The sequence below is a fragment of the Solanum dulcamara genome, chromosome 11, assembly GCF_947179165.1.
Source record: "Solanum dulcamara chromosome 11, daSolDulc1.2, whole genome shotgun sequence".
NCBI lineage: Eukaryota > Viridiplantae > Streptophyta > Magnoliopsida > Solanales > Solanaceae > Solanum > Solanum dulcamara.
Window position 1 is genome coordinate 47,044,509 of NC_077247.1, and position 12,623 is coordinate 47,057,131.

Consider the following 12,623-nt stretch of genomic DNA (forward strand, 5'->3'; position numbering starts at 1 on the left):
TTTGTATATTATTATGTGATATACATATAATATATACATTTTGATACAAAATATCATATATTTTTGCATATCTAACTAGCGAATGTAATTATTTTGCCCAATCAGCTAAATATGTAACTTGTCCAAGTTTTTATCCATTTGACCAACGACGGAGCCAGGTAGCGCCATAGAGGTTCATCCAAACTCCATTCACGTGAAAATTTATATTGTTTATATATAATTTAAATTATTTTTTATGTATATATAGTAGATGTTGAATCTTCTGTGACCTCTTTATATGTTTACTTCTTATTTTGAATATTTTTATTGAAAATTCTGACTCTGCATTGGACCATGGAGACCATGGAGAGATTTGACAGTTCTATGTGGTTGGTCTATATTTACCCTATCAACATTTTTGAAGTCTTTACTATGGTGTCGGAAACTTAAATTGAAATACGCATTTAAGGAAAATACAAAATTGTATTAGTATATATCACTAGTATAAAGGAATATTCAAAAGAATACTTCATCGGATCTCAAATAATAGTTGCCCTGCTAAATTGAATTTAATTTGTTTCAAAATAATTAAACGTTTTAGAAAAAACAAAAATCGTGTATTAAGTGAGATGTTAATGGGAAGATAAATGATTATTTAAACAAATATTCTAGAAGGAGATGCAAAAACCGTAAAGGCAATAATAAACTGTAGAGACCAAAAAAATAATGGAAATTAGACAAGAAAGGACAGGGGAATAAGGAATAATAAAAGGAGAACTATCTATTACAAGATTTTTATTATATAAATGGAACAGATGTTTAAAAGGGACTTTTTAATACTTAACCTAACAGCTAGATAATAAAAAAAAAAAAAAAAGAGGAAAATTACAACTGAGGCTTTTCTCTTATACTTTTACAAAATGATAAGAATATAATTGAATACTATTCGAAAATTTAAGGAGTAATTCAAAGAATTGCACATAATGTCCTTCGTTTTTGGGGCCTTTTCTTCACCTTAGGGGGTCGCAATGCTACCTTAATTGCAGTATCAAATACAGCTTTCACATTCTGCAAAAAAATATATATAACAAAAATTATTGGGGATCAATTGATAAGATTGTTTATTTAGTGTGTAATGATTATTTTAATTATTGATTAAGCTATAACTGAATTGTTAATTACCTGCTGAGTCTTGGAGCTGCACTCAATGTAGGCAACTGCTCCTATCATCTTTTTCAACTCCTCTCCCTAATTAAATAGAAACAACCGAGTAATAAGCTTTTTTTGTTTTGTTAATCTCTGATTAATAAGTTTTACAGTATAGTATAAAGTAATTCTCTATATAATATAGAGATTTTTGTTATTTGTTTGAAAATTGACCACAAAAACTCTCAACTTTATGCTAATTTGACAATATATATTTATATATAATGATTACATTTCGAAATTCTTGTATACATATGATATAGAATGATTTCATTTGTTGTAATTTGTCTTTTATATCTACCAACAACAACGGTTTGTGGTAGAGTGGTAAATATTTTTTCATCCATAATCAAAGGTCTCGGGTTCGAGTCCCTCTGAGTACAAAGTCGCCTTTATTAGGGAGTGTTTTACCCCAATGTGAGATTTTTCAGTGCAAATCTGAATTTAGTCGGGCTTCAATGTAGGTACTGAACACCGAATAAGAAACCAAAAAAAAAATGTCTCTATATCTTAGAGCAAGCCATCCAATCGGTGTCTAGTACTCGTTTAGTATGTATGTGTGCCAAATCTCTGATAATGTACCAATTTGTTAGGAATTAAATTAAGACCTTTGTTAGAATTTTTGAGATCCATCTTATTCAAATTTCCACCGGGAAGTCTGTAGGTAAAATACTTTTTATAAAAGTTGACTACATTTTCTAGACTCGAATCCGAGATCTTTAATTAATATTGAAAGGATACTGAATTACCTTACCCTACAACAATCATTGATGATGTATCTAATGTACCAAATTGAATTAATACAATATGTTAGAATTTTGCTAATTATTGCAAGTCAATAGTGGACTCACCTGGGCAGTTGATATAGGAGTAGCCCCTGGATGATCACTTAAATATTGCTTATCTTCCCTCAGGTCTGACATCATTAGATTTAAACAGGTATAAATCATGTTGCACATTAAGCTATATTATATGTTTTGATATATAATTATGACAAACTTATAGATAATGAGATATTAAATTAATCTTACCAAGTTTAGTTCCCACCAGAACAATTTGTATAGTAGGAGCATAGTGCCTTAACTCAGGAATCCACTGTTTGATGATCAATAAGTAGAACTTTTAAAATATTATCAACAAAAAATCACTTATGGCCAGGACTAGAAAATTTAGGAAAAATTACAGTTCAATATCATCTAATTTACAAAATATATATACAGTATATAAGTAGTACATAATTAATATTAAATATACATATAATAATTATACACAACATATACAGTCGAAGTATATAGATCGTATATATTTCGACCATGTTGATAAACTATATGGCGATATATTTACTTAATTTCCCAAATATATATATATATACTAACCTTTTTGTAAATGTTCTCATAGCTTGCCTTGCTTATTAGAGAAAAAGCAAGCAAAAAGACATCAGCTCCTCTGTAACTTAATGGCCTTAGCCTGTTATAGTCTTCTTGTCCTGCATTTCACAATCAACATTTCAACAACACACAAAGACTCGATCAAAAATAAATGTTCTTATACCTACACACAATATCAAAAAATATTCCCTTCAATAATATTAGTGAGGAAAAAAAAAAGATTCATAATAGAATTAAAATTTATACATGCACCCAAAGGTGTGGTCTAGTGCTCAATGAAGTGGGTCGAGAATCATAAAGTGTCAGGTTTAAATTCCAACATAGACAAAACAATACTAGTTGATTTCTTCTCATCTGTCTTATCCTTGGACAAAGTTATTTGGTACCTGTTACTGATGGGAGTTGGCAGATATCTTATGGAATTAGTCAACATATGCGCAAAAAGAAAAAACAAATCATATGTCAAATAAATTTAGTATCTGCGTATATTCTACCCTCGTTAGAACTCCACTTGTGGGACTACACCTGGTATATTATTGTTGTTGTTGATGTGAAATAAATTTACCTGCAGTATCCCACAGGCCAAGGTTAACGGTGCTGCCATCCACCACCACATTTGCACTGAAATTGTCAAACACCGTCGGAACATAATCCTATCATTCAACATTAATATTATGAAATTAACCACTTGTATTAACACAAAACAGCTACTAAATTTTTCTTTTTTAGAAAAAACACAACCCATGAAATGAGGAGAATATTACCGTAGGAAAAGTATTACTGGTGTAGGAAATTAGCATACAAGTTTTTCCAACAGCTCCATCACCAACAGTAACACATTTGATGAATCTTGCAGTAGTCATCTTCTTATAAATTGGCTATATCTTGCAAACTTAGTGCAATGTCTCTTCTCTTCAAGTTTTTAAAGATGAGAAAAACTTTGTTTTTATTCTTCAATGATACATCTCCTTAGCTCGTATATATCCTTCAAATACTTTTTTCTTCCCTCCTAATCATAACACCAACTTGTTTAAGTAAAAATAAGTGGATTTTTGAAACTTAATGACAAGATATTTGGCAATGTGCAGAGGGTTGGCATGTTGGATTTGGATGGCCTATACACCTAAGCAATCATTGCTTACACCACCCTTTTTACTTTCCTTTAACTTCAAGGCCAGGTAGCCAAATGAAAAAAAAAGGGTTAAATTTTTTGAAAAAGAATCCAAAGAAAGTTTGTAAAGTAGGTGTAGTGGTGAGTGTTGGTTGGTTTAAGTGTTGAAGAAGCAATTGCATAAAGAATCAAAAGAGGGAAAAGGTTGCTTAATTGGACTATATAGTATGATGATCAAAATAGAATATTTCAAAAAATGGAAATTAAAAATAATTAGGATAGCGATCTAAAAGTAAAGAAATTTTCATAAATACACATCCAACACAACACTTATAGTGACCTAACTTTCAAATTATATACCTTATGGGCCACTTCGGATCCACACACTCTAAAGAGTTGATGCGTTGGTTAATGAGTTTATCGTTTCTGCTTACCTTTGTTAATGAAATTCACAATGATTAATGAAATTAATGTTCACAATAACTATTTAAAAAAAAAAAGAGACTTCTGGAGGGCAAAGAAAGAATTCAGATCAGTCAAAAGTCTACTACCAGTCAGCTGGTCAGAACAACATTTCAAATGAGTAATTGTTGCGCGTCAACTGTTGTACAACAGCTTGGCTACGTTCTGATTCGAAATAGAGATTTTGAAGCTAAATCTTGCAAACTGATTCAATCTAACAAAGAATTAAAGCATACAAAATGGCAACAGAGGCAGTAGACTATGATTAGTACTGGAGCATAATATGGAATGAGCAACCAGAGTAAGCCAAGTCAAGAAAGCAAACAATACAGATCAGTAATTTAGCCGTCGTGGACAAAAGCATAGGAATGGCTTAACTGGCTATGGGTTGCTGCCTAACTCAGGATATCAATAGGCATTACACAATCATCAGTTGTCCGGACTACTTTCCGTTATCAAAAGATTTAGGTGATAAACTCCAGAATAACCTTTGGCTTTTCCAAACTATTTAGTCGCACCTCATATCACTTACTCATAACCACGAGAAAGATATTACACTATCAATCTTCAATACTCACAATTTCATCAAAACACTATTCGATTAGATGATACTATCATCAATCTTTAAAAAAATACTATCCTGGAAACACATCTACTAGGCTCATCCAAGGTATGTATGAAAGTAGCCAAAAACTTGATAGTCAAGTTTTAAAAAAGCTGGTGAAATATCACTGTTTTACGCCAAGATAAAAGAGTTATGGAGCCGATACGTGAAGAATCAAATCACATAAATAATGTGGAGCACTTCAGAAGTTGAAGAAAGGGAACATCATTGACCCAGAGGTCGTGTTTTCATATCAAATACCACTATTACCTAATACTGTAAAATAGCCATCTGATTAGGCTCAATAATACCTCAACCAACCGAAATAAAGTATATATCCTTCCATTATACTTCCATGATTTCATACTTAAGATGTTTACTAATAAACTAGACAATAACATAAATGAGCAGTGAAATATAAACTCCATCATTAGACAATATTGGTAGGGATATATCTTGTACTTGGGGTATCATTGATTAACATCATTTCATGGTACCATATGTTACTTGCGAGCCTCCGACTTCTTTTGTTCTTTGGCTGCACAGAAACAATGCAAACATTAACCCTAGCAAATAGAGGAAGAGAATCTTAGACGACCAGCGTAAGTATAGAAGAATGTACCAGCTTTCTCCTCCTCTCGCTTTTTTGCAGCATCTGCTCTTTGTTGCCGTATGAGAGCCAAGCGTTCTGCAATATTACATGATATATTAGAAATAGCACTTTATGATTACAACAGAAGAAACACTGGTTCAGGTCCATGGCATATCATTTCAAAGTTCATTCATGTCCAAGTTCTACAATGGTGGAACAGCACAAAAGCAATACATTTTATTTCTAATATACCCAACGAGATGACAACTAATCCACTCCGATCTTCACCACATTTTTACAAATGGTATTCTCGGATTCAAGTAACAAGACACTAAAAATTAGACTTAAGGTAAGATTTAGTTTTGATGACAAACACCTCAATCCATTGACCCAACACCTCAAACAATCTTTTAAGTAAAGAGAACAAACTACAAGACAAGACAATTTTAAGCAAAACAAATAAAGTATATTGGTAGAGCATTGCTCCGTGATATTACCTAAATCTTTCTTAGCTTGATCTGTTTTTCCTTGTTCTTGCAGCCTCATATACCTCTCATGAGCTTGCTGTTTCTCTATCTCTTCCCTGTGAACAAGTACCATGTAAATTAACAATGACATGGAAGTTAAAAGGACCAGACGATATGTCACCAACTATGTTACCGCTTTGCATGTATCTGTAACAGAATTAATGCACAAGACTGAGATATTTCTTCCTTCTTTTAGCTTGACTGGTCAACACCCCAAAGAACACAAAAAATACAACTAATATATTTTCCAATTAACAATAACAAAAGGCTACAATTGTTCCCACTGTATACATAATTCAATTTCATTGACATCCATTGAGCCAAACAGACACAAGCAGCTGGGATTTTGGATAGAGCAAAGAATATTTCCCATGCAAAGAAGCAGCTGAATACCTGCAACAATGGCCTGGGAATATAGTCTTGTCGCAGAAAATAATAACTTAACTTGGTTTGCATTCAGTCTTTTAAGGTGTCAATGAGATTTGGCACATCCTGATCTTCCTAGACGCTGACAAACACTGGTTAAAGAATAACCTTCGATAAGACATTCTTCCCTGGACATTCTCTCTGACAAAGTATGACTACATGTAAAAGGACCAAATCCTTTCATCTTGAATAAATAATCCCAACATCCTACCAGCCATCTCCTAATCCTTTCTCCTTGCATCTTGAATAAATAATCCCAACATCCTACCAGCCATCTCCTAATCCTTTCTCCTTGCACCCCTCCCCCCAAACCCAAACTCTAAACCCCTCTGTATTCTCATTAGAGTGGGTGCAGGCAGTTAAAAAATCGATGACAGAGATATCCCGAAGATTAATGATGCAAGGTTTGAAGCTCAAAAGATGCAGGTCAGTAAAAAAAAGAGAAGATTAAAAAAGTAGGGTAGTCGCTGAATTACAAGAAAAGAAAAGGGAAGAAGGATTCATGCAAAGCATATAGGAGGCACAAAATAAGCCTTTTTCTTTATCTGAGTCTTCATGGAGATCATATTATAAAGGAAACACAGACAGAAGCTTCCACAAACCTTTCACGTCTTGAAAGCTCAGTTGTTTTCTCAATCTGCACAGAAAATGCCCACATTCAAAGTAACATTCAAAAAAGCAATAAAATTGAACAAATGCAAGTTCACCGCGCCGCATCTTACATCAACATTTCTAGCTTTCACGTTCTTTGGCTTGACCAAATTGGGGTTCTCAATCTCAATGATGCCCTGGGTACCTTTCCGCTTCTGTTTGGAACAATAAAAGAAATGAGCCATCTGAATATACATTTCACAGACACAGAAAGCTTAACGCAAATTTCCAAATTAAATCAATTTCGACTTTGAGAGTGAGGATTCAAATAGCCAACCTCAAATAAATTGAGATTTCAGTATAGTATTTGTCACAATTTCTTTCATGAGAAGTAGTTGTAGTTTTTTTAAACTAGGGAAATACAAGAAAGATTAAATAGTAGTAGTTGTCGCAAATGAATTACTCTTTTTAAAAAATTAAGCAACGAATCATGGATAACAGACCTCTCCATCGGAATCTTCTTCAGATTCCTCTTCAGACTCTTCAGATCTCTCATTTTCCTCAATTTCAGCCTCTTCCTGAAGACCTCAAATTGATTAAACACAAAGCAAACAAAAATAGAAGTTAAGCATGAAGACAATAATAATTATAAAAGCCATTAGCTTTCATCAGATACCAGATAAAATTCATTTTTATTCAATCCATCAAGAGAAGATATATGATTTACTGAGATATATTAACATCTTAGGGCACAACATAGAAGAAAATAAAATAAACATCCCAGGCCACAATGACAGAAAGTGCTTAGAAGCGTACGTCACTGAGGATGTTTTAACTACTAGTAAGGCAACGAAAATGAAACACTGTTTACAAGATAATGATCATCTGTTGCCCACACAACAAAAACATGAATGACTTAACGCTTTCTAGTTCATCATGAGAACACATTAATATACCACAAATTGTATCATTTAATTGTGAGATAATTCTTCTCTTTCCGCAACAAAAAGTTGATCACAATAGCTATCATTTCACATGGTTATTTTTACATAAAGAAGTTAAGTTTTGAAGTTCCATGCAGTACGATCACCAACGCAATTCACGGAAAACACCCAAAAAAATGTTGTGAAGCCAGTGCTAACCCTCCTTATTAACATGTATGCATAGGCTAACTTCTAAAAGTAAGAAAGAGAATATATACATATTAGGAGCCTATAAAAACTAAAGTCAATGATATTCACCTGCTTAAACGTGCGAGGACGTCGAGAAGTACCAGCAACTGCAAAATAAAAAGTAACAGAAAATGCAACAAATCTTAAACAGATTCAAGATAAAGCAGCCTGATCGCAAAATTTGCATTAGCATACAGTTAACACATGGAAGAACTCTCCTTACACCAGTACATGTATGGGAAGGCGGAGAAATTGCATCAGCAAAGGGAGGGGGGCATAGGACGGAGGACCACCACTAACATGAACCAAAAGAGGAGGATAGGGGAAGCAAAATTAGAGATCCTTAGATCCTTCATCATTCATGAATGAAGTCTCCCAGGTTCTTGAAATATCAGTTCGATGTCTGTGCTGTATGTCTAGGCCACTCTAATTTTTATTTTTATTTTTTGATGACCGAAACCCACTCTAATTTGTGTTGTAGGTAATGCCTAAAGAAGACTCTTCTAGTTATATTGCACCAGGCATAAAGTGAAAACTGAGTTTCTACCTATTAAATATTCAACACAATGAGAAAAATAACTACTTTATGCTTTCCTCGAGAACCTGTTTTCTCATTCAAGTTTCTGCTACCAATACAAAGTAAAACCAGTCTTAGCATACACGCACACGTGAGCACTGCCACCTAAATAAGGTTTATGAATATACAACTACATCCGTAGAAAAAAATATACTCCCTCCGTCCCATATTAGATGGGTACTTCTAACTTTACACGGTGATTAAGAAATCATTAACACATTGGAAGGCTTTACCATTTTGCCTTTATTTATATATGCAATATACATAGAGTATAGAAATAGCTAGTATTAGGAATTATTTACATTAAAATATGAACAATTTAACTAATTCTATCTTGATTTAGTAAGCGATCACGTAATATGGAACAAACATTTTTAGTAAGACAGGCATCTAATATGGGACAGAGGGAGTATACTATTACTTTTAGGAATAGTTAATTAGTTTGATGTTCTAACCAACTAACCAGCAAGAATAAGCAATCCTTATCTAAGTAATTTTTCAAACATAACTCCACAGTGTCAACATCAATGATCATTAGATATTCCAACTAATTGTAAAAGCAGCATGAAAATCCAGCTAGATTCACCTAAGATAATCAAATTCTCCAGACAAATCTACCATAAGAAATTTAAACAAAATCAATTGACGCAACAGGTAACCTTCAATCTCCAATCGACTTTCTACCCAATCAAAGCCATTCGAATTCCAATAAAATCACACACAAGTTATAGATCTCAAAAATTGATATAACCAAGAAGAAAAAAAAGGAATCAACTAGGAGGTTCGTAAAGTTAAGTAAACGATACATACGCATCTCCTCAGGAGTGGAGAACTGGCGGCGACCAGTAGGTTTTCCCTTGAACTTTCCTCTTCCCATAGCTTTCGCCTTCTCACTGAATGAATCAAAGTTAACTGAAGAAGGAAAGCCGAATTGAAGATGGAAAATCGAAGGGTTTGCTAGTTTTTGGACTTCCTTCTCTACGCAACAAAAAAAATCTAAATTTTAAAAGAAATAAAGGGGAGAAAAAAAAAACCCTAGCTTGTGGGTGAGTGAGGGAATATTATGGTGAGAGTGCTCGTATAATAGAAAGATGTGCGAGTGGGAATCGAACATTAAAAGCGGTACCACAGAAAATCCCGAAAATATATTCCGAACGGATTTGGGCCTTTTGGGGTATGAAGAAAGCCTTTTAGAATTTTGGGTTGGACCGCGTGGAATAACTCGTGGACCTTCCAAAATATCAAAGGGAAAAAAGAAGATAATAACAACAAAGAAATAAAGAAGAGCTAAGAGAAAAATTTCTTCTGGAAGTCGACGTATGCTTAAAAAGTAGGAAAAATTATTTGATTGACTGTTTTTAAAAATTAATTACTGATTTTAGCGATATTTTTTATTTATTACCGTTTATAGTAATACATAGCAATATTATAATAAATCTACACTTGTATTAAAAGTGAATTATGCATATAATATAAATGTATTATAAGTGTTTTAAAATATATATTATGTTTGTGTAGTAAGAAACCGACATAATGTATTATAAGTCTATTAAAATATGTGATAAATGTATTATCCATCTATAAAACTTGTATTATATATATTTTATAAATAGTTCTCTGTAATATGTATTAAAACTGTATTATAAATATATTATAAGTGTTCAGTGAAATTTTTTTTATTGTTATAGATGGTAAATATTTTCTTAATATTGTATATTTATGTAAGTTTTCCTAAAAAGTATTGGTCGTTTTTTTGCAACCTCATAAGACTGCTTTGAAAAAGCACCAAGATTTTTGCGACATACTTTTGAGGTCGCATTTCACCATTCTTTTAGTAGGATAACGATATATCTCCATCGTTAGGAATAGGCTAATGGAGGGATTTCAGGCCAGAAAATTTCAAATAGTAACTTTGGTAGCCTAGGCCAAACTTGAACGAATTCTGAGTCAGATGAAGTCTATGGTGACCATGTGAATGATGGGAGGTCAAACCTCTAATTTGATTGGATATGCTGATAGTCAGGACGATACAGAGCATTTATGATTCGCGGAATCACATTCGGGCTAGTAAAACTCTCGGAATCGAAGTTGGTGTGAAGGGTATATTTTAATATGTCTTTGAAAGGGGGATGTTGTGAAATGGGGCTTGGAGCACAAACTCCGATCTTACTGTTTTTGCATATCCCGCCAGAGTGGGATGGGTCCCTCCAGAGTGGGACAGTCGCAACTTAAATTATGACAAAGTCTAGAAACCGTCTTTTTCTACAAGATCAGTTTCTTGGACTTTGAGAGACGACCTAGGGCAAAGTTTATCAAGTTTCCATGGATTTTCATGCTTAAGGTAAGGATTTTACTTCCTAAATTCATACTTTGATTCTAGACCTAGAAAGTATGGTGGGTAATCATTGAGAGAGGGTTTGAACTGAAAATCTATGGTGAAAAATAGTCCTAGGGTGAGGTTAGGATTATGATTTTGGCATGGAGTGTGAATTGTATTATATTTCATTATAGTTAGGCCATTGTGTTAATCTTTTTTATGTATTTATTATTTTTAAGACTAAGAATGAGAAGAAGGAACCTGAAAAGGAAAGGCTCTTGCATTGTAAGGTTGTTGAAGCGTGAATTTGAGGTAGGTGATGATTTAGTTTCCCATATGTGTCTCATACACTTGTTAAATTATTTTATGATATGCATGTGCGTATATGAATAGGGAAATATGTTAGATTATGTGTGAAATGATCACTTAGTGGCCTATTTTTATGATGAACCTGTTCTTGGTGATATAAATATTGTAAATATTGAATGTAATTATGATTGTGGTATCTTTGAATTGGGTGTCACGTTCTGACACGTATTTAGATCGGGTATCACGTTCCGATATATAGTTGGATCGGATTCACGTTCCGACACAAAGTTGATTATTTGTATGTCCCTTCAGAGGACCCTTGTGTGAAATTATAGTAAGTGGAAGACATTGAGTTGTGATGTTGATAAATATGGTTAAACTTGAGATTAGTTGATTTATTCCATATATGTCTATTGTGTTGAATTTTTTTGTCTATGAACCGCTTACTAGCTAATTCTGTGATCCTACTAGTATAAAGTTATTTTTGTGTATTGATACTACTCTTGCTCTGCCTTTTATTGAGTACAGGGCATATTCAGTCGACTGCGAAGAGACCTCGTCTAGAGGAATGATTGTGTTTTCGAGTTCAAGGGTGAGCTGGTCTTTCAGGCTGTCGTGGACTCTATCGTTATTTCTAGTCCTTTTCTTTTTCAGGAATTAGATATTCAGACAATGATTTATTTCTTACTGGGTTTTATTTAGAGTTGTACTCCTGTTCTAGACTTGTTGATTTTAGAGTTTTGGTACAATGACTTTCAGTTTCTAGGGTGTGTTTACTTCAGCATATTTTGAGTTTATAACTAGTTGGTTTCTCAATTTATGGGGACTCAATATTTATCTTTGATTTAAACCTACGTCCGCATCTTTAAGTTGTGTATGCCTGTAATTACTGTTGTTGGGCTGTTTAGAATGGTTCTCCATTAAAGAGTTAGAGTGGGTGTCTATCACGACAGGTCGGGATCGTGACATGCATAAATATAAGACTAGAAAATTAAAGGAAGAATCCTCCTTTCTACATTAATTAGGTTTACAAAAATAGCAACAGTTAATGTTATTGTTTTCATTAGTTTGAATAATTAATAAAACTGGCCCTATCTGATACAAATTCGGATTAATCGAACTTCAATGCGGAAATCGAATATCGAGTGAAAAATTAAAAAAAAGGACCTGCTGGGTCGTAGTTAATTAAAAAGACACAGCTTTACAAAAATAATACAAAAATGAGTACATTTCATATTTTGATTAATCAGGTTACAATCAGATATTTGCAGGTTTGAAGACCTTTTCTGATCTAATTTTGAATTTGAAAGAACGAACCTAGAGTTTATTCATCTTAATGATTTGATAGTGTTGGTTATGGTT

General features: G+C 33.3%; 2 protein-coding genes across 2 annotated transcripts; both read right to left on the reverse strand.

Annotated features, from left to right (window-relative positions):
* Positions 1-760: 760 nt before the first annotated feature.
* On the reverse strand, positions 761-4,811 carry LOC129871997 (rac-like GTP-binding protein RAC13). Its single transcript, XM_055946818.1, has 7 exons — positions 3,338-4,811; positions 3,139-3,226; positions 2,562-2,671; positions 2,217-2,280; positions 2,037-2,101; positions 1,162-1,227; positions 761-1,047 (listed from the first exon to the last, which is right to left on the reverse strand). The coding sequence occupies exons 1-7, from the start codon at positions 3,434-3,436 to the stop codon at positions 946-948; spliced, it is 594 nt and encodes a 197-aa protein (XP_055802793.1). The 5' UTR covers positions 3,437-4,811; the 3' UTR covers positions 761-945.
* A 101-nt stretch (positions 4,812-4,912) lies between these two features.
* On the reverse strand, positions 4,913-9,725 carry LOC129871998 (uncharacterized). Its single transcript, XM_055946819.1, has 8 exons — positions 9,446-9,725; positions 8,128-8,165; positions 7,390-7,464; positions 7,018-7,101; positions 6,898-6,932; positions 5,840-5,925; positions 5,373-5,438; positions 4,913-5,288 (listed from the first exon to the last, which is right to left on the reverse strand). Exons 1-8 carry the CDS (start codon positions 9,510-9,512, stop codon positions 5,254-5,256), a joined length of 486 nt encoding a protein of 161 aa, XP_055802794.1. The 5' UTR covers positions 9,513-9,725; the 3' UTR covers positions 4,913-5,253.
* Between the last annotated feature and the right edge of the window lie 2,898 nt (positions 9,726-12,623).